The sequence below is a fragment of the Balaenoptera physalus genome, assembly GCF_965194825.1.
Source record: "Balaenoptera physalus genome assembly, chromosome: 14".
Lineage (NCBI taxonomy): Eukaryota > Metazoa > Chordata > Mammalia > Artiodactyla > Balaenopteridae > Balaenoptera > Balaenoptera physalus.
The window spans coordinates 39,212,055-39,234,158 of record NC_138893.1 but is presented as its reverse complement, the minus strand read 5'-3'; the positions used below and the strand labels follow the sequence as shown (position 1 = coordinate 39,234,158).

The window sequence follows — 22,104 nt, the reverse complement described above, 5'->3', positions numbered from 1 at the left end:
TTTCACTTTCACTTTACTTCTTCCAACTTTTGAGGAAGCTTTGGGGGGATGGTGGACAAATCATTCTAACAGATACTCAAGAGCATAAGGCTCTAGAACACTGACATGAAGGAGGAGGCCTGGGCGATGGTCCCACCTTGCCGATCACTAGCTGGGTGACCTTGGACAACCCCCTGCCTCTCTGTGGACCTCAGTTTCCATGTCTGCAAAATGAGCAAATAAAACCTGATTCATTCACTCAAATGACAGTTTTTAACTTCATTGCCTGACTAAAACCTCTCATACAGTATTTAGTAGGAAGTGGCAAGAGTGGACATATTTGACTTGTTCCTGATCTTAGGGCAGGAAGCATTCAGCCTTTCATCATTAAGTATGTCGATGAAAATTCAATTAACTATCAAGTCAAGAAGAAAACGGGAATTTTATTTGAGCCAAACCGAGGGTTATAACCCGGGAAGCATATTCTCAGAAGGCTCTGAGAACTGTTCCACCTGTTAGAAGTCAAAGGCACAGTCATATTCATTTTCGAGACATAGGATCGTCCCTCAAAATGACATCCTGATATTTCACATAAAGTTCACCAAAGTTACATAGTCCAGATAAGCACATACAAAGCCAGCAGCAAGTCACCATGACCCCCTACAGAACTGGGAAAGAATGCCATTTTAAGAAGTTACATTGCTAGCATCCGAAGAAAGAAGAAATATTGATCGTTACAGTTGAGCGGGCACTCCTGTCTTTGAGGAGTTCTGGTTAACATGTAGTGCAGAGGTAAACTGCACATTAGGGAGGGAGGGAGGAGGCCCAAACAAACACAGAGAATTTTATGTTTAATTTTTTTTTGTCCCACCTTAAAATATAAATTTTATTTCATCAAGTATGATATTAGCAGTGGGTTTTTCATAGATGCCCTTTGCAGGCTGAGTTAGTTCCATTGTAATCCTAGTTTAGTGAGCATTTTTATCATAGCAGGGTGTTGGATTTTGTCAAATGCTTTTTTGCACCAATTGAGTTGATCATGTGGTTTTTGTCCTTTATTCTGTTCATACAGTGGATTACATTGGTTGATTTTTGGATGTTAAACCAACCTTGTGTTCCTGGGATCAATCACACTTGGTCATGGTGTATTACCCTATTTATAGGTTGCTGGATTGGCTTGCTGATATTTCATCAAGGATTTTTGCATCTGTATTTATTAGGGCTATTGGTCTGTAGTTTATAACAAATATTGAGCAACTCATATGCCAGGCGTTGTTCTAGGTGTTGGGGATTCTGCACTTTTTCTAAAGAGATTAAAAAAATCTCTTCTCTCATGGAGCTTACATTCAGACGGTCGACTAGCAATGCAGCTCCCCGCTGACACTTGACATTTTTTTCCTCTACCCTGTCAACGATGCCGCAGATTTCAGTCTCAGTGCCTGTGTGCCCGACTCTTAGAAAACTGGACAGTCAGTGTCTGGAGATCGGAAGGGGCCTACTTTCTTGTTTAAGTTGCTGTTCCTTTTTTCCCCTTTTAATGTAAGTGTTAATTAAATTATAACATCTACATAGAGCAGTGCACACACTTATGTACCCTTTTGTGTATGGGTTCCTTCACTCAGCATTACCTGTCTAAGATGCATCCGTGCGGCTCTGTGTTGTCATGGTTTGTTCACTCTCATTATTGTAGGCATATATTTTATTGCACTCACTTCACTGTGCGTCACAGATAATGTGTTTTTTTACAAATTGAAGGCTTGTGACAACCCTGTGTTGTCAGATGATGGTTAGCATTTTTTAGCAATGAAGTATTTTTTAATAAAGATATACCTACATTGTTTTTTTAGACATATTACACACTTAAGAGACTACAGTATGGTGTAAACATAACTTTTATATGCACTGGGAAACCAAAAAGATCATCTGACTTGCTTTATTGGGTTATTTGCTTATTGCAGAACCCACAATATCTCTGAGGTCTACCTGTCTATAGTATTGCATTGCATGAATATTCCACAATTTATCCATTCTACTGTAAATGGACATTTGGATTATTTCCTGTTTGGGGCTGTTTAAATAGTACTGCTGTGCACATGTGTGGCTCTGTCGTTAGGTAAACGTCTGCTCTCCTTTGAGCTATATACCCAGGAGGGGAATAGCTCTGTCATAGGATATGTTTAAGTTCAGTTTTAGTAGGTTCTGCCAGTTTTCCACAGAGGGATGTACAAAGGGGGCTCCCCCAGTAACGTATAATAATTCCAGGTGCCGAACGTGGTCACCAAGACAATGAAGCCATTCTGAGAAATGTACTGGTATCACATTATGATTTCAGTTTGCATTTCTGTAGCATCTAATGAAATTAAGCAGGAGATCCTGTTCATTTTCAACATGACAATTAAACAGAACCAACTGTCCACCCCAGCTCTTTTTCTTTTTCACAGACATTGCAGCAATCTTGGGCACCCCTTTTATGCTAGTAGTAAAAACAAGTGGTCATTCCTGTCCAAACATCTTCCACAGCCCCTGACTGGCTTTGTATTTCCCCAGTAAGAAGAAGAAAAATGACTCAGGGAAATCGGCCAAGAACCCCCGGGACCGAGTGCCTACATATCAGTATAACATGAATTTTGAGAAGGTGGGCAAATGCATCATCATAAACAACAAGAACTTCGACAGAGTGACAGGTGGGTGCTCTGGGCATGGGCTAACCTCTCCTGTTCCTTTCCAGTTTCTTCAGCTTGCATTCAGACTTGTATCAGATGTTCATCAGGAAGACACTGTGCCCACCTACTGTGGCAGACAGCCCCTCCGCAGGTGGTATTCGAGTGTCCAGGAGAGAGGGATGTGGGGAAACTGGGAACTTTCAGTCTGAGAGTCCCATCATGTGCATTAGCGGATGTAATATTTGGACCACATGTGGGATTTGGCTGAGGATCAAGGCGGGCTGTTTGGGCTGACTGGGCCTGAGAGTCACCATGACGAGGCTCACCTTTTGTGGGTGGGCTGAGTTACCCTCTCCTTTGAGTTTGCTTCTTATTTCAGTCGCTCATCTAAATTGTGACCTTGGCAGCATTTACACCGGAGCACCTGGCCTGATGGTGCCAGCACGTGGCACTCATCGTGGACTCGGTGCTTGATTCCCACAGGAATGGGTGTCCGCAACGGAACAGACAAAGATGCTGAGGCTCTTTTCAAGTGCTTCCGAAGCCTGGGTTTTGATGTGACCGTCTATAATGACTGCTCTTGTGCCAGGATGCAAGATCTGCTGAAAAAAGGTGCACTCCTGCCTTTCCTCCTTCAGTCTTCTTCCTGCTCCCCACCTGGTCTGGGGAAGACACCTTCACATGCAGGAGGGAAATTCTCAGCGTGGGAAGCCCTTCCTTCCTCTGGGTGACTCCATACCTGTCTCTGGGGCACCTGTCTCTCTGGAAACTTAGATCTCCCCCTAAAAAGATGAAAGCGGCTTACATCACAGCAAGAGAAATAGGTTCTGTATCTACAGAATGGTCTCAATTTCAAAACGCTAATTCCTAGGGAAGTAACAAATCTACCTTTCTGTCCAGAACAGGGTTTAAGTATAAACTTTTCCCTGGTGGCAGAGAGAGAAGAATAACCCCATACACAACACCTTATTTTTTATATGACATGTTCACAAAATTGTTTCTTTAGATCTTTAACACAACCCCTGCATGTTGGCCAACAATATTATCATGCCCGTTTCATGAATATAGGGACAGAGCTTTAGAGAGGATAAAGGCCATACTGAAGGCATAGTTAGTAGGGGCAGAACCAAAACTCAAGCCTTGGTCTTCCGATTCCATAACAATTACGTTTTCTATTACCCCACACCATCTAGTGGAAGCCACCTAGGATATTCTCGCATTTAGGGCAAATGATTGAAAGTAATGGCCTCCCAACTCATTAGATGGTGACCCACGGGCAGAGGGTAGGCACACAATTCCAATCAGCGCTGCTTTTCTTAGCTGTGCAGCTAAACAAAAGAGACCCCCCCCCCATAACACTCTCTCTTAAGTACCCTCTCTTATATTTTTTAAAACTAGGCATCTTTTCCTTATTTCTTCAAACAGGAATCTTAAGAGCCCACCTTCTGTACCCTGGTAGGCCACATGGTAGAGCAGACTGGAAGTCAAGAGTACAGATTTGGGGTCCAGTCCAAGTTCTAGCAGCTGGGCGAGCTAGGCAAGGCATCTGTGCCTTCTTGGTTTTTTGCTTTCCTGAAATGCGGATCATGATACCAGCTCCTCCTGCTTCTTGGGGCCGCAGTTAGCATTAGCTGAGGGAAAGATTGTGAATGTGATTTGAGAAGGGTAATGGCCTCTACAGATGTAAGGGCTTGTCCCAATTGTAGTTTCTTATGAAAAGTGAGCTATTCCACCCGTGTCCAGGGCGTGTCAGGATCACAGAAGTCTCATTTATTGTCCTGTCAGAATAGCAACATGGTGATTTTTCTTGACAGGACAAAGTGCTAGGACCTCTCCGAGATTCCATTTTTTTTTATCAGTGAAATAAAGATAAACGAGGCCTACTTCAAGCGGCTCTTGTAGGGATTAAATAAGATAACTCTGGCAAAGTACCTAGATCACTGTCTGCCCGCAGTAGGTGCTCAAGAAATTCTTTACTACTTTTTTTTTTTTTTTTTTTTTTTTTTGCTCACACCGCACAACTTGTGAGATTTTAACTCCCCAACCAGGGATTGAACCCGGGCCCTCGGCAGTGAGAGTGTGGAGTCCTAACCACTGGACCTCCAGGGAATTAAGAAATTCTAAATCTTATTCTTCCCTTATCATTGATGAAGAGAAGAGAAGAAGAAAGGATAGGTTATAGTAATTAGTTAGTTAGCTAGCTAGTTAGTTAGAACCACAGAACCTTAGATGAAATCAAGCTGAGCCAACCCATTACATTGTTTATGGTTCCTCTCCTCAGTATCCTAAATTGACAGCCAACCTAGCATTTTCTTTCTTTCTTTTTTTTTTTTTTTTTTGTAATCTTATTTTTTACTTTTTAAATTGTGGTAAACTACACATAACATAAAAGTTACCATCTTAACGACTTTTAAGTGTACAGTTCAGTGGCAGTGGGTACATTCACATTGTTTGGCAGCCATCACCACCCGTCTCCAGAAGAACTCTTTTCATCTTGCATAACTGAAACTCTGTCCCCATTACACACTAACGCTGCATTTCCCCATCCCCGCAACCCCTGGCAACCACCATTCTGTTTTCTGCCTTTGTGAACCTGATTACTCTAGGAGCCTCATATACATGGAATCGTAGAGTATTTTTCCTTTACTAAGTGGCTTGTTTCACTTAGTATGTTTTATTTTCTTTAACAAATACTTGCCCAATACTCTTGTGGTCTGCTTTACAAATATCAACTCATTTAATGGGTACTGTTATCTCCATTTTACAGACAAGGAAACCAAGGCACAAAATGGTTGAGTAACTCACCCAGTGTCACGGACCTAACAAAGGCCACACCCTTCAGCAACCCCATATGCTGTCTCCCAGCTGCTGCCTGAAGCCCTCCTACCCTTGGGGTTCTCTTCCTCATGAGGCAGCCTCGTTCTGGTTTCAGACTGAGTGAGAATTCTAGAATTCTCCCTCTCTCTAACTTCTCTCCAGGGGGGCTCCTCCACCATCTGCCCGTCACTCTCTGTCAGTAACAGCTGCCAGGCTGGAAGGGAATACTACCTCTGAGGTCCCACAGGACTTAGGTTTTAACTTTTCAATGTTTAAATCACTTGCAGCTTCTGAAGAGGACCACAGAAATTCAGCCTGCTTTGCCTGCATCTTACTAAGCCACGGAGAAGAAAATTTAATTTATGGAACAGATGGCAAGACAACAATAAAGGACTTGACAGCCCATTTTAGGGGGGATCGATGCAAAACCCTGTTAGAGAAACCCAAACTCTTCTTCATTCAGGTAATCCCTTTCCAAAGTCCGTAGAAATGGGAAAAGATTACACAATGACTTGGATTGTATCATTTTTTACAAATCTACATGCTGTTTCTATTGGGGTATGCAAATTTGGGTTGTAGTTTTCTACCTCTAAATGCTTGCCCTCTGCATTTAGATTGCATTCGATCACAAATTATGAGAGTTTAAGACATTGCAATATTTTTATTTGCTCTGCTTACTGATTTGACACATTATCAAATTATCTTGAAGATTGTTGCGTTGCTAGTACATGCCAAGCGTAGACAACACTGGGACACAGCAGTGAACAGCACACATGTTCCTGTTCCCAACTTCACGGAGTGATCTCTGCTTTGATATTTAGGCTTGCCGGGGGACAGAGTTTGATGATGGGATCCAGGCCGACTCGGGGCCTATCAGTGACACAGATGCTAACCCCCGAAATAAGATCCCAGTTGAAGCCGACTTTCTCTTCGCCTATTCCACAGTTCCAGGTATCACGTCCATTGTCTGCTAACCAGACCATGCCATCCATCCCACCATCGAAATGAAGGCTTGCAGCTGTGTCAGCTTCTTACTGCTGCAGCAATAAGTTGGCACAAACATAGTGGCTTAACACACACAAATGTATTACCTTACAGTTCCAGAGGATGGAATTCCAAAATGGGTTGGCAGGGCTACAGTTCCTTCTGGAGACTGTAGCGGGGGGTGGGAAATCCATGTCCTTGCTTTCCCGGCATGTTAGAACCACCTGCATTCCTTGGCCCGTGGCCCCCTTCCTCCAGCTTCAAAACCAACCTCCCATCTCTGACCCTCCCTCCACCCTTACACCACTCTTTCTGACCACAGCTGGGAAGGGTTCCCCTCTTTTAAGGACTCCTGTGATTAGATTAGTCCCATCTGGATAATCCAGAATAATTTCCCCATCTTGTTTCCTTGACCTCAATCACGTGTGCAAAGCTCTTTTTCGCCGTGTCCGGTAACATATTCACAGGCCCTGGAGTAAGGGCATGAACATCTCTGGGGGCCATTATTCTGGGGGCCATTATTCTGCCTACCACAGGGACATAGTCACTTTTCTCTCCAAAGAAGGCCGAATTCTCTCATTTATGATTATTATTATCATTGTTGGGAATTATAAGAACAAACATTTCTTTGGCACTTTACAATTTACCGAGTGTTGTTCATGTCTTTTACCTCAATCATCCCTGAAATAATTGTGTAGGTAGTTAGGAAAGGTGTTACATCTGTCCTAATTTTACAGATAGAAGAAAAAATTGAGCTTGGGTGAGTTTAGGTGACCTGCCCAAGGTCATATAGAGATTTGGGTACATAATAGAGTTATAGCTCAGACCAGGATTCTTTTATTCTTTTATACGGCATCCTGTTAAGAGACACCAGAAATGCCTGTAGCAAGCAAGCCACCTTATGATTAACCAAGCTCCAGGTCTGCCTGAGTGAGTTCAGTGAAGTTCCTTTGTTTGGGGTAAAAACCATCACTAAGTTAGAATTCTCCCAGCTGTAGTAGTAGTTTGTCAAGTGCTTGATACAGAGGTACTGGTTACAGTAAATAGGCCATTGTGTTTGGAAAACCAGTGCTGGCGGGATCTACAGATGGCGTTTCGTGAGAATGATAACGTCACAAGTCTTAAGGATTGTGCGTGGAAGAAAGAAACCTGGTCTCCTGCCCGTGAGAGGGAGGCAGAGTCATGGAAGCATGTATCTGTGTAAACCAACCTGTTACTCAAGTGGGAGGTGCTCTGAGCCAGGTCTAGCAGAACTAAAGGAAGAAGGGTGAACTCTAGGGAGGCAGGTGAGAGAGGCTTCCGGAAAAAAGAGCTGCTGTCACTGGGTCTTGAAAAACCAGACAGCAGGAGGAAGGGAGAGATGGCTCACCAGACAGCGTGCCCAGGGGCAGGTGGCCCAGCGCGTTGGTAAAACTCAAAAGGCTGGACCACAGGGGGCTGTCAGTCTGCTCTGGCTGCGCTAACATAAGACCACAGACTGGGGGGCAGAAATTCATTTCTCCCAGTTCTGGAGGTTGAGATCAAGGTGCCGGGCATTGTGGCTTCTGATGAGATCTCTCACCCTGGCTTGTAGACCGCTGCCTTTTCACTCCCATGGCACAGAGAGGAGCGAGAGGCCATAGCACAGGGTGTGACCGGGCATTAGCAAGGTTCAAACCCGGACAGGTAGACAGGGGGCCACATTGTCGTGGGCCGTGTGGGCTGTGCTAAGCAGCCTGAACTTCACCCTAATATAGGGGTGCGAGGGAACTGTTTTAGGTAGGAGAGGGACAGGATGAGATTTGTGTTTTAGAGTGGTTACCTGTAGGACACATACCCTGCACGGATAGGCGGGGAGTACTGTCACTTCAGAAAAGCACGTGCGAAGGCCCCAAACACCACCAGCTCCTACTGGGTGGTGAGCGGAGCAGTGGCCAGGTCTGCTGATTTCACCTCCTTTCTCTCCCGTTGAAGGCTATTTCTCATGGCGGAACCAAGGGAGTGGCTCCTGGTTTGTGCAGGCCCTCTGCTCCATCCTGAACGAGCACGGGAAAAGCCTGGAGATCTTGCAGATTCTCACCAGGGTGAATGACAGGGTCGCCAGGCACTTTGAGTCTCAGTCTGATGACCCACGCTTCCATGAGAAGAAGCAGATCCCATGTGTGGTCTCCATGCTCACCAAGGAACTCTACTTCTGAAGATAACCATTCCAGGGGCGCATTCTAGCTGAGAAGCTACGGATCATTTGTGGGTGAATCAGAATTTTTTTTTTTTTGATGCTCTTGAAAGATCCAGAAATTCGAAAAGATTTTAACTTCAGGAAAATTGATTCAACAGGAAACTTTCTGGTGCTGTCTTATCGTCTCTGAATTTTCAGAGACTTTTTTTTTTTTTTTAACATTGTTATCCATTTGCTGACTTTCTCTTAAGATTAATTTTCTGTTTGTCTTTCTTTTTCCTTGTTGTCACACTTAGTACATACAACAAAAATGACCTCTGCAGATGAGTTCTGGCTGTGTCCACCGTGATTGGTGGTGACTTTGGTAGACCATCAGAGTCATATTTGTACCTGGCAAAGAGAGTGCTTGACAAAAGACAGCCAAAGGGATATTCATTTGCCTGTATTGCAGAAAGTGGGTATTGAATGCGGTTTGAGTGATTATTTTCATTGGCTTACAGTGGATTCTCGTGCAGAAATTCCCAGATATGTTAGAGGGGGAAAAAATGTAATGATTCTAATATGTAGTAGTCAGGATCCAGTCAGGAAAACAGAAACCATTCTAAGTATTTCAGCAGAGGGAATTCAATAGAGGAAATTGACATACATAGATGATGAAAGAGAAGATAAATGAAAGGAAGCTGTTACCACCTAGGGCTATGAGGAGGTGTGGTTCCCTGAGTCCAGAAGCTGGGGTCATACACAGGAGCTGGAAACATGGTTGGGGGCTGGCTGGTAGGAGCTGGAACCACCTAGGAGTTGTGGGAAATGGAGCCGTGGCAGGAACAAAGCCATCGCCCGAGATGGGGCAACACCAGATGAGTCAAACATGGCAACATACCCGGGCTTCACCTCTCCTTCTGCCCTCTAGTCTTCCTCCAACACCTTACCCTTCCAGCCCTACCTGGAAGCAATCTGGCAAGGGCCCTGGGAAGTGTGATTTCCTGCAATACAGAGCATAGCAAGGGATAGTGAGGCAAGGGAGGAACAGAAATAGATATGGGCCTGGCTCACAATGTGAGTAGAAGGAATCCTATTCCCTGTGTTCAGTGAGTCATCCATTCAATCATTTATTCACTGAGTTGTCAGATAATCTATGTATTACCTGTTATGTGCAAAATCATCTGTTTTAGCTTTAAAATCTGCCTGGAACTTTTTAGGTTATTCCAAGCCTTATTCTGAGTAAATTTTTTGTTACCTCTAATTCTCTAAATGGGGGAAGGTTTATGGCAAAGATATTTGCACTGTGTTTTCAAGGTGGTGTCCCCTTTTGAATCCTTGATAATTACTATTTTACTCTGCCCGATAACTTGTTAACAAACAAATGTTTATATTTATTGATTAAAATGTGGTTGTTTAATTCCTAATCTGCTCAGTTTGCTTTCCTTTTGAAGTTTTTTTTATTTCAGTGGGAAAATGAGAAAACAGGATAAGAATTGACCCTACTGACTTGACCGCAACACAGAATGTAATTCATGTTTTCTTTTGAAGCTAGAACACTAATGAAACAACAAGTAAATAATCACTTAGGAAGCTGAAACTCTTCACATAAAGGGTTAATGAACTTGTAAAGCTGTTTGTGATGGGCTGGCCCTTTTTAATTTGGCAACAAAATCAGATGGTGTAAAGGTATCTTCTTTCAATAAGAAAACTAATTTAGGGCCAGTTTATTAGACTTGTCCCTGTCTCCTGCCATCTAAAATATACCAAATGTTCAAAATTTAAGTGGTGATCATGAATCAAGAGAATCAGCAAGCACCTACCCCACTTTTCTCAGAATTCACAGGCTGTTCTTTGGGAAATAGACTACCCTGTTAAAGGTTCCTATCTTAAAAATAAATATGCCCAAGTGCATTGTAATTTGAAGTAAAAACCATAGCACTCTACTTATTGATATTTGCCTTGTAAGCTTCATTAAAGAGACAGAAGTGATTCCAAGTGTCAGCATTAATTTTTTTTTTAATTCTCTGAGCAGTCATTAAGCTTATAAAATAATATTACCTTATGCCCCTTAGTCCAGAAATATAAATCGCTGTTAAGAAAGAGCCTTCGTTTATCAAGATCAGAAATCCTGTTCCAAGTTGGGTATGTGTTCATACCCATCTCCATTCTTAAACTTACCAATCTTTTTATAATCTGAAATTCTGATGACAGATTACACTAAAGGAGAACTCAATCCTGGTGAATACACGTTCCTGGTTATTGTTATTTAGAATCCCAGCTTCCCCCTTGCAAAAGTACCAGGCAGAGTGCTGCTGTCGGTGAGGAAGAGGCCTCACTTGGCATGGTGGGCTCAAGTCTGGGTTTCTCTTTGTTTGCTTTTTCTCAAGGTGCCACTAGCCTATTTTAAGTGCTAGCTTTAGGCTCTGCCTTGAGCTTTTTCCTCTGAGCAAATTTCCATAAACCATCATAAGCCTATTATGTATATAAATTGCCCAAAATAGGTCTCAAAGTGCTGGGATGCAGTGTATTCAACATGGTTTAAAACCTCAAGAAAATCAAGGTTTCTCTGTGAGAAAGACGGTAATGTCCACTGAAAGGACATAGACACTGGTTGACAAGTCCTTTCTTTTGTCCAGCCTTTCAGTGCGTCTCCTGAAATCTTTTGTCCAGATACTCTGGCCACCAAGGATTGCCTTTTGACTTCCTAGGAGCACACCTTTCCCTCTGGCTTTCCATCTGTCAGGCCTTTTCCAGCAGACGTCTGGCCAGGTGAGAAGCTGCGGTGGTCACCAGTTTAAAGCAGCAGCAATGCATCTGTGTCCTTAGGCAGGGACACAAATAGCAGTAGCCCCAAGTACCATGAACTTCCAAAGGAATGGGATCCTTCAGAGTTCTTCAAAGATAACGCAAGATCAAAAGGTTCTTTTACACTGTTTTGCCTTGTAAATGTTTTTGCCTTGTAAATGTCAATACCAAGGGTGTGCCGGGCAACATCCACGTCCCCTGGGAGCTTGTCAGAAATGCAGAATCCCAGGCCCCGCCCCACTCAACAAGAATCTGCATTTTAACCAAATCCCCAGGGGATCCACATGCACAGGACAGTTTGAGAAGCTCAGTTTTGAGGGCAAGGACTACTTGTTTACACATTTTTGCTTCCCCTCTCCACTGAAACTGAAGCTGATAATATAGTATATACCTAAAAAGAATTCATGAAAGAACATATCTATTTTGGAGTTTTCACGGAAGACATGTTTCAAGCACGTCTTAACTTTCAGCAAAAATCTTCTTGTAAAACTCTACGATGTCCTTAATTTCCATGGTATACTTTCTATGCCCTTCTCCACTTTAAATGAGGCTTCTGCTGAGTGATATAATAGGATTGTTTTTATGTTCTCAAAGTGCTTGAGAATATGAATTGCAGGCTTTAAGATGTCTTCCCAGACAGAATGGGATTAAGGGAGCCATTCTGCGCATGTTTCTGCTGTGGGCAGGAGCTGTTGTGCATTGAAACCACAGAGCCTGTCTCTTCCCACCAGTCCTCCCAATAGAGAGAATTACTGCCTGTCCCTGCCAGTGTGCCCTCGGGCCACAGATCACCCTTCTGATAGATTTCAGGACTTGGTTTTGGATCAGAAGGCAAATAATTCTTTCTGATTCGTAGATCATTAACACAAATACACCAAGAACACATGTGGAAGACCCCGGCCACCACCGCAGTACTAGTGTGGACAAGGAAACTCCATTAGCTTGCAGGTTCATGCTTGAGTAGCCTTCTAAAAGTGCACGATCAACATCTGAAAACCCAAAAGCCGAAGATGAGGAGTTGGCTTTGGCGCGAGCTTTGGTTTATATAAATATTTATGGCACTACAGTTTTCTGTTAAGTTTGTTTTAAGCATTTAAAGCCAAACGATGTCAAAGGATTTAAATTTGGAAGGCACTTGGGGTTGATATAACTGCAGAAATACAAGGCCAGGCATTTCTTGAGCTTTGATGGTCTGACCCAGGTAGATGGCATGAGGTTCAGGAAGGATTTGGGAAAAAGAGGGAGGTAGAAACAGTCTGATAGGTTTGGTCTAAATTGCTAGTTCCAGGGAGTTCCCTGGTGCCTAGTGGTTAGGACTCCGCGCTTTCACTGCCGTGACGGCCTGGGTTCAATCCCTGGTTGGGGAGCTGAGATCCCCCAAGCCGTGCAGCACGGCCAAAAAATGGAATGAAATGAAATGAAAAATTGCTAGTTCCAGCTTAAGCTGTTTAAGGCATATCTCAATCCTCACAGCGTCAAACTTTTTTCTTAGGATCCAGGGTTAGCAGAGGTGCTTTTAACCATCAGTATTTAGAAACTTGGCTCTGAGTCCCATTAAAAGATAAACTGAGGCATATTAAAATTTTAGGAATTTCTTTGCTCCAAAGGGGAAGTGGTTAGAAGTGCTCCCTCAAAGGGAGCTGGGGAAAATCTTTTACAGGGAAAAAGTGGAAGCAGAAAGGACATTATTGGTTGGCTATAACCTAAACCCTAGTTGGCTGTGATTGGTTGTTGTTAGCTTTCGCTTTCCTAAACTTGAGATGTTTATAGGCTTAGATTTTGATTTGCTTATGTCGGTGCAGCAACGCTAGAGCTGCCTTGAGTCTGATGGCCTCCTGGTTTAATTAACAGTCTGATCAAATTCTAATCCCAGCTCTGCCATTTGACTGTTTAATACCCATATAACCTTAGACAACCTTTCTGTTTCCCCATCAACCCATGAGGATAGTAATATTGTGAAGATTAAATAAGATATGTATGTAAAGTGCTTAGCACAATGCCTGGCACAAAACACTCAATAAAAGGTAGGTATCAAAGGATGATGAAGAAGATGATGATGTGAAGACAATGATTTTAACATGAAACATGGAAAAGGCAAGAATGGAAGATGCTCCACTGGACCCTCCACTCTTTCTGCCTCAAAGTGAGGTCTCCCAAAAGAGCAGGAATTACACCAAAGACTGATTTATACAGCAAACATGTAAAAAGCCCTACTAAATGCCAGATGTTGTATTAGAGGTGGGGCTAAAAAGATGACCATGAAATGATACTTTCCCCAGAGGAGGTAAACAAATCACTCCAGTAAAATAGTAGCTTATTTTTGTTTATTGATTGAGTTGTGCATTCATTACTCTGGAGTACAGATGAGGAGGTCTCCCTCTGCCTAGGTAGGGATTCAGAGAGGGGTTCCCAGAGGACATATCTAATTCTCTTACATTTTAGCTTCCCAGCAAGGCTGAGAGGAGGCAGCAGAGACAGGAAATGAAGGTCAGCAGGTAGAAGGTGGTTCCTTTACTCTAGCAATTCTCACATTTTAGGGTGCCTGAGAACCCTGGAGGATCTGTGTATGAAGCAGATTCCTGCACCCCACTCTGCCCCCATTGTAATTTAGTATTTCCAGGTTGGAGACCAGGAATCTGCATGTTTGACAAACCTGCCTGGAGATTCTGATGTAGGTGGTCCTAGGACAGTGTATTTTATATTGATAGTAGAAGCCTCCCTTGCAGATCAGTGTGAGTGGCAGCAAAACCTCAGTTAAACAGCTAGGAAAGGGACTTCCCTGGTGGTCCAGTGGTTAAGACTCCATGCTCCCAAGGCCCAGGTTCCATCCCTGGTCAGGGAACTAGATCCTGCATGCCGCAACTAAGAGCCTGCATGCTGCAACTAAAGATCCCGCATGCCACAGCTTAAAAGATCCCACACGCAGCAACGAAGATCCTGAGTGCCGCAACTAAGACCTGACGCAGCCAAAAAAAATAAATATAAAAAAAAAAAAACCCAGCTACGAAAGACCATCAAAGGGCCAGCCATGCATTGGCTATTCTCAGATCTGGTGACTTAGTCAGTTTGGACTGCTAACAAATTACTATAGAATGAGAAACTTAAACAACATTTATCTCTCACAGTTCTGGAGGTTATAAAGTCCAGGATCAAGGCACAGCAGATTTGGTGTCTGGTGAGAGCTTGCTTCCTAGTTCATAGATGGCCATCTTCTTACTGTATCCTCACGTGGCAGAAGGGACAAGAGAACTCTCTGGGGTTTCTGTTATAAGGGCACTAATCCTATTCATGAGGGCTTCACCCTCATGATCTAATCACCTCCCAAAAACCCCACTGCCTAATATTGTCACATGGTGGGGGTGGGGGGGTAGGATTTCAACATATGAATTTGGGGGAGGGGCACAAACATTCAGTCCATAACGTACAGCTAGCCACCCTATCCCAATTCCAAATGTGCTAGAACTAGAGAACACTTGCCCAGGAACTTCCAGAGGCTGAACAGGAACTTCAAGCCCAGGGTGACTTTTGGAGGAAGCTTGGGAAGTGTGAGGGAGCTTGCAATGAATGGGTCCAGATGCACTGGCTTCTCCAGCTGGTATCTGCAGGCACACCTCTTTCCTCTTCCTCTCAGATCACTTAGGCAATCATTTCTAGGCAAGATGGGCCACACGTGTTTTCCCTCTCCTCCAGTGCCTCTTAGGTACCACAATGTAAAATACTTTCTTTAATAACATTACTGACATTTTTAAAAGAACTTTTCTCTACCACACCTTTCATAATTAATATTAACTGGTTTAATGTTAAGTAAGGAAGGGAAAAATTAATTCTCAAGTGTATGTTTTTTATACGAGGATATATGCAGGACCAACTCTTAAAAGCTTAGGAAAATCAGCTTTTGCAAATTATCTTTTCTGAAGCTTCCAGCTGTATTAAGTGCTGACAGTTTTTAAGCACTGAGATGAAAGAGACAAATTCTTTTTCTTTTGTGTTGCTAATTACAATTTTTCTTGGCATTATGAAGCCTGCTTTTCTCTTGAGACGTTTGCCAGCATACATTAATTGCACAAATATTTACAGACTGCTAAAGCATAGGGGCAGCTTATACCAAAAAAGATATGGAACACTTGAAAAAAAGCCCCTCTGACACACTGTATTTGTGGTCTGTTACCCGGAATCAGCATAAACTATTTGCCCCTTAGCCTCAGCAAACGTGTTTAAAGAACGTTGTCCCTGGGTTGACTAAGTGTTTACTTTGCTGGCAATGGATGCTGAAGTCTTCCTTCAAGAGACTTGTGGATGACACTTCTTTTTTTCAGGGTTAAAAATAAGATTTCCAAAAATATGTATGCATCTTATGGATTGCTACGCTGTCAACACTTTTCATCTCCTAGGCCTCCCACATGGCATGGAAGAGGTTTATCCAATGGTTGTTCCAAATCCCAGGAGCTTCAGAAAGCTAAATTGAACAAGCTGGAAAATTTGAATAGCAAAGCCACAAGGCTCTTTGTACCATCTCATTTTCCTAGTATGCTAGTTGAGAACAAAGGCTCTGGAGGAAGAGCCCTGTTCCCATCCCAGCTTTGGCACTTCCAAGTTAGATAACCTTGAGGAATCTCTCAAGCTCTCTAAACCGCAGTTTCTCCATCTTAAAATGGAAATAGCCATATGTAGGTACCTAGGAAATTGTATCTACCTCTTAACGTCTTGTGAGAAATAAATGAAATAACGAGTACAAAGCGCTTAGCACAATGCCTGGCACGCAGAAAGTACTCAGTAAATGTTTGACTATGTTTTTTAAACCAGCCTGACCTTGTTAATAATTTAGGACACAGTAAGGAGATTAGGAAGGAGGGAGAAAAAGGAAGTGCAAGCGGATTCTAATCTACAGAAGAGGCTTTCTGAGGATTATGGCTACCCACGCAGAGCAGAGGAAGAACGGGAGCAGGAAAGGAAGGCAAGAGAATTATAGGAAGGCCAGAGAATGGCATAGCCACCAGCCTGGGCTTCAGAAGAGGAATGGGCGCTGAGTGCAGAGATGTCCAATAAAATACAAGGTGCCCAGTTACATTGGAACTTCAGGCAGAGCAACACATTTTTTTAGTGTAAGTATGTCCCAAATATTCCATGGAATATACTTATACTGAAAAATTATTCGTTGCTTATCTGGAATTCCAATTTAACTGGGTATCCTGTTTTTATGGGGTTATTGTTTATTGTGTGTGTGTGTGTTTGTCTATCTGCTTGTTTTGCTCAATCTGGCTGCCCCAGCCCTAACTCTGCAGACCGTTGTTCCAGCTTCCATCGCCTCATCTTGGCCCTGAATGCCCACCTCACAGGGGTGTTGGGAGGATTTAAAGAAAAATGTGTGGAAAGGGCTTTGCAAACTCCAAAGAACTATAAGGTCAAATAAGGAGACATTTCCTTTGGCGGGTGTTGTTATGAGTCATCAAGCAAAAGCCAGGTCTTTGTGAATTTAAAGAGATAAATGGAAAATTCCAGGGAGTCTATGGAGTTTATTCAGAAGGGGCGATTCTAAAGACCCTAAAGGGGGCTTCCCTGGTGGCGCAGTGGTTAAGAATCCACCCGCCAATGCAGGGGACACGGGTTCGAGCCCTGGCCCAGGAAGATCCCACATGCCACAGAGCAACTAAGCCCGTGCGCCGCAACTACTGAGCCTGCGCTCTAGAGCCCGCGAGCCACAACTACTGAAGCCTGCACGCCTAGAGCCCGTGCTCCGCAACAAGAGAAGCTCACGCACCGCAACGAAGAGTAGTCCCCGCTCGCTGCAACTAGAGAAAGCCACGCGCAGCAACGAAGACCCGATGAAGCCAAAAATAAATAATAAAATAAATTTATTTTTTTAAAAAATTCTAAAAAAATAAATAAAGACCCTAAGGAGATTGACTAGATGTGATGGTTCTCAACTGTGGCTACACCCTAGAATCACCTGGAGATCTTTTCCAGCCCAGTGCCCAGGCAGTACCCCAGACCAGCTAAGTCAGGATCTCTGAGGGTGGGACCAGGAATCAGTGTTGTTAAACCTCTCCATGTGATTCCAGTTTGCAGCCAAGCTTTAAACTAGTGGTAGAATGCACCCTGGGAAGGGGTAAGTTGAACAGTTTAGAAACTTTGGAGCCTGAGGAAGGTCCTACAGGATAGATACATTCTTCAGTGAGACTGAGTGAAAGAAGGAGAGGAGGAAAAATAATAAGAAAAACAAGAGAGGAAGGAATTGTAAAGATAGATATATTCCGTCTGCTAAACTTTTAAAAATGTAAGTACCAAGAGCAATTGAGTATGGCTAATTTAAAAACCAGGAGATTTGGGTGTGTGCTAGAAGCAGGGGTTAGATAAGAATACCAAGTAAGAATTTTCTATGATAAATTAACCAGCGCCTAACAGCCACATAGCCGATGTGAACAGTGGTCCCTCTCATTTCAGAGGGCAAGATGATCCACTTGTGATTGAAGAGAGCTCTGTTGGAGGATTTGTACTTTCAGTGAAGTCACAGTTGGTTCACAATTTCTCTTCCAACTTAGGACTTGTGGGAGCTGAAGATGAATTTCTCTTTCAGGCATAAAGATCTAGAAGGTGTGGGTGGGTGGATATGTGAAAATGCACTAATTTGTGTTCTGGTTAAACCGCGCCTACATCAGAAGCCACCACTTGTCTTTGACTGATCATGATAGACACCAAAAAGGAAATAACCTTTTATATGTATTTTTTCTCAGTCAACAGATATTTACTGAGATCTGTGCTAAGCACTGTTCTTAGCATTGGGGAAAGAACAGGTAAAAAAACAGTCTTTTCTCTCATAGAATTTATATTTTAGTGGAGAAGACAGTTAGTTAATATGATTTCGTATAGTGAGAAGTATTATGAAGAAATAAAGCAGGATAAGAAGCTCAGGAATGGTGAGGTGGGTGAGAGGAAGGTTAAGTTAGGTAGAATGACTGGGAGAGGCCTCCTCAGAGCCATATCTGAGCAGAAACTTGAGCAGAGTGATGGAGTGGGCCATGTAGACCTGCAAAGAAAGGGGTTGCTAGGCAGAGCAAGCAGTGAGTGCAAAGGCCCTGAGGCAGCTACCACCTGGGCCTATTTGAGAAACATCAAGAAAGCCAGTGCTGCAGAGCAGGATGCTGGGAAATAAGGGTGAAAGGCAGGCAGGGCCAGATCGTGTAGGGCTCCCAACCATGGTGAGCACATTGGATTTCATTCTGATACAACGAACGGGAAGCCATTGGAGGGATTTGAACAGGGAAGTGATAGGATTTCATGAACTATTTATTGTCAGAGATACTCTGGAGAATGGACTAAAGAGAGAAAGTAGAAGCAGGGAGCCCAGGGGTTGCAGTAGTGGCCTAGGTGAGAGATGCAGGTTGACATGGTAGTGGATGTCATGGGAAGTGGTCAGATGTGGGCCTTGTCTTGAAGGCAGAGACAGCAGGATTGGCTGACAGATTTGGAGTAGGGATATGCGAAAAGGCTGGAAATTAAGGATGATTCCGGTTTATAGCCTAACAGGTAGATGAAATAGTGCAGTTTCCTGAGACTGGGAAGAGGTTTGCTGGGAAGGGTGAGGATGGTGAAAATCAAGGTTTCTGTTTTGCACAAGTTGTTTGAGCTACCTGCTGAACATCTATCGTAGACCCTGATGTTAACCCATCCATTTGCTCTGCATTAATTTCCAATTGCTGTTCTAACGAATTACCACAAATTTCGTGGCTTAAAACAACACTAATTTATTCTCTCGGAGTTTGAAGTTCAGAAATATAAAATCAAGGTATCAGCAGGGCTCTGTTCCATCTGGAGGCTTCAGGGGAAAATCTATCAAACTTTCCTTGCTTTTTTCAACTTCTAGAGGCTTTACACTCCCTGGCCCCTGGCCCCTTCCTCATTTCTTCAAAGCCAGCAGTGTAGCATCTTCTCTCTCCTCTGACCTCCTGCCTCCTTCATATAGGGACCCTTGTGATTCTAGCAGGCCCACACAAATAAGCCAAGATAATCTTCCCATCTCAAGATCCTTAGCTTACTCACATCTGCAATGACCATTTTGCCATGTGATGTAACATATTCACAGGTTCCAGGGTTAGGATGTGGACATCTTTGGGGACCATTATTAACCTGCCATGTCTCCTTGTCCTCAAAACCCTGACTGAGGTGAAAATAGCAATGTGCCCAACTACAAAACTATATTTCTCAGACATATTTGCAGGTAAAAGTGACAAAAGCATCTTATCCAAGGGGGACTGTAGCAGATGCCAGCGGCAGCCACATTGGTCTACTCCCAAGTGTCAACACCCACATGTCCCTCTGGATCCCTCTGGCCTCCTGAGCCCACTTTGCTACATATATGACAGGTCAGCAGTGCCAGAAATTCATGTCCCCCTGATGATAGACAGGAGTTGGTCTATAAATACCCCAGCTCCCTCACCCCTGGGTGGAATAACTAAGGTGAGTGTTGTAGAATAGTTTCCAGAGTTTCCTAGTGGGATCCAGCTCCAGTTACCCTCAGTGGTAACTTACCAGATATCAAACATTTTTATCAGCTGGCTTCCCTTCTTGGTTGTAAAACAGGGAATATAATATCTGCCCTGCTTCCCTCACAAGATTTTTGTGCAAGCAGGAGACATTGTATAAGTGCCTTGTAACTGGCAAACTGCACAATCAATTAAGCTGGTACTATTATGAGACCCATAGACTGGTCCCCCCCTCCCAGGGGGAAAAAGGGGACAAACCCAAGGTCTTCCAGTGAGCTGAAGCAGACCAGAAGCATAAACTTGATATCTTGATTCTAGGTCTGGTAGGTTTCAACTCTGTCACGATGTTTATTACCAGGTGACTCTTAGATGATTTCTGAGCCTTGTGTAGCCTCCCTCTATTTACTCATGTGAAACATGGAAAGAATGACATCACACCCCCAATGCCACTATAAAGTACTCTGAAGAGTCTTTAAACTCAGAGAGGAGCCTAGCCCCTCCCATTAGAGGTATGGCTCCTACACAAACTCATTTATAAGTTAAATTACAGACACAACGTCCTTGATTTATTTGATAAACCCTTATAAAGTGCTTACTATGGGCCAAGCACTTTACAAATATATGCTCATTTCATCCTTGTAACAACTCTAGCAAGTTGGTACTTTATCATTCTCATTTAAAGACAAGGAAACTGAGGCATAGAGAAGTTAAGTGATTTCTCCAAGAGCACAGAGCACAATAATGAGCTCTGGGAGCTCTGTAAGTCTGACTCTATGCTTGAAAATACTATGCTATGCTGAGTCATCTTCTTTTTTACCCTTCCTTTTTTATCCTTTTTCTCCTATAAACTCTCTCCCCCATCTCTATCCCTGGGCCAGTTCCTCATGTTCAAATCATACATCCCTCAATCAAAATGATTTCCATTTGCACAAAACAAACAATTTAATGCAAACTGATTTCAACAGTCAAGAGAATTTCAGCTTCTCCTAACAGGAAAGTCCAGAGGAAGGATGGAATTCAAGCACAGTTTAATCCAAAGTTTACCAAGCCATCAAGACAGTGGCACTGTATCTCTGTGATTCTTTCAGCTCTGTTCTTTCCTTGCATCATCTTTATTATTAGGTTGGCTTCCCCGCACGGAAGCAAAATGCCTTCCCATCCGCACGCTGTGCTGCCCAGAGGAAGAGAAGGAGCCTTTGACCCAGCATCCCACTCACAAGTCCTGAGATTCCCTCTGCTTCTGGACCAGTGGCTGAGGCCGACGCTGGAGTCCAGAGTGTGTCCCCGGTCCAAGAGTCACGTGGGTCCCAGGGATCACTGGGAAGTGGGAGGGTAGGGAGTCTTTAAGACCCAGCTGAGGTGCCACCTCCTCCGTGAAGCCTCCCTTGGTCTCCTCCTCTTCCCTCTCTGGAAGAACAGCTCCTTCCTCTGAAATACCGTGACTCTTGATCTGCATCTATCACTCTACATATTCCTCACTGGATTCCTTCTGGACCATCTCCACTTGCCCCTCCAGAGCTACTCTTCTCTATTCTCTATTCTTCTCTGTCCTGCTCTGCAGCCCACCAAATGAACCCTCTCACAATAGTGAAGAGAGAGGGACAAGCAAAGTAGAAAGGAGAGCCCCAAAGTGGGGACCGCATGCAATGGCCACTTTCCCAAATCCCATCTCATGTATAGGATGTGGCACAATTACTGACGCCCTATGTTTCTTAGATCCCTTTGTTGATCCCCCATGGGGCTTCCCTGCCACTCTGGATTTCACAGCTGCCCGCTTGGTTTGTACTTCAACTTCTATGGTAATAGAAGTAACCATCTTTCGTTTATGGACCTGGAGAAGAGAGAGCATACTCCCCACGGATTTTGTATGAATCGCGAATTTGAGGAATCAGGCAAAGCCCATAAAATCAGCAACTAGCATTATTTCATCCTTCTGCCTTTTGTCCTGGGGGAAGTGTAAACATTTTAAATGCTTTTATCCCTTTCACTTCCTATTTAAGTTGAAAGCAGTTAATAAGAAAGAATATTCTATTTTGGCATTTATTTGTACCTATGGCATAATGGTCACTGCTAGGAATAAAAAAAAGAAGAAAGACCCAATCAAACTTTCCACTCTACACCACTCTCCCAAAATAGCTCTTGCCAAGACCATGATGACCTCCATGTTGCCCAGTCCTGTGGTCAGTTCTCAGTCTTCATCTCACTCCTCCTCCTGACAGCATTTGATGTGGCTGAC

General features: G+C 43.5%; 1 protein-coding gene across 6 annotated transcripts in view; it reads left to right on the top strand.

Moving 5' to 3' along the window:
• CASP7 (caspase 7) overlaps positions 1–21,756 on the top strand; it is a 43,017-nt gene extending 21,261 nt beyond the window's left edge. For all 6 annotated transcript variants that reach the window (XM_082424038.1, XM_082424039.1, XM_082424040.1 and 3 more), the window contains 5 exons: positions 2,527–2,663; positions 3,126–3,254; positions 5,747–5,922; positions 6,281–6,410; positions 8,397–21,756. In XM_082424038.1, the coding sequence (XP_082280164.1) occupies positions 2,527–2,663; positions 3,126–3,254; positions 5,747–5,922; positions 6,281–6,410; positions 8,397–8,620 (796 nt within the window). In that variant the 3' untranslated portion in view covers positions 8,621–21,756. The remainder of the gene's footprint in view (positions 1–2,526; positions 2,664–3,125; positions 3,255–5,746; positions 5,923–6,280; positions 6,411–8,396) is intronic.
• The last annotated feature ends 348 nt before the right edge of the window (positions 21,757–22,104 follow it).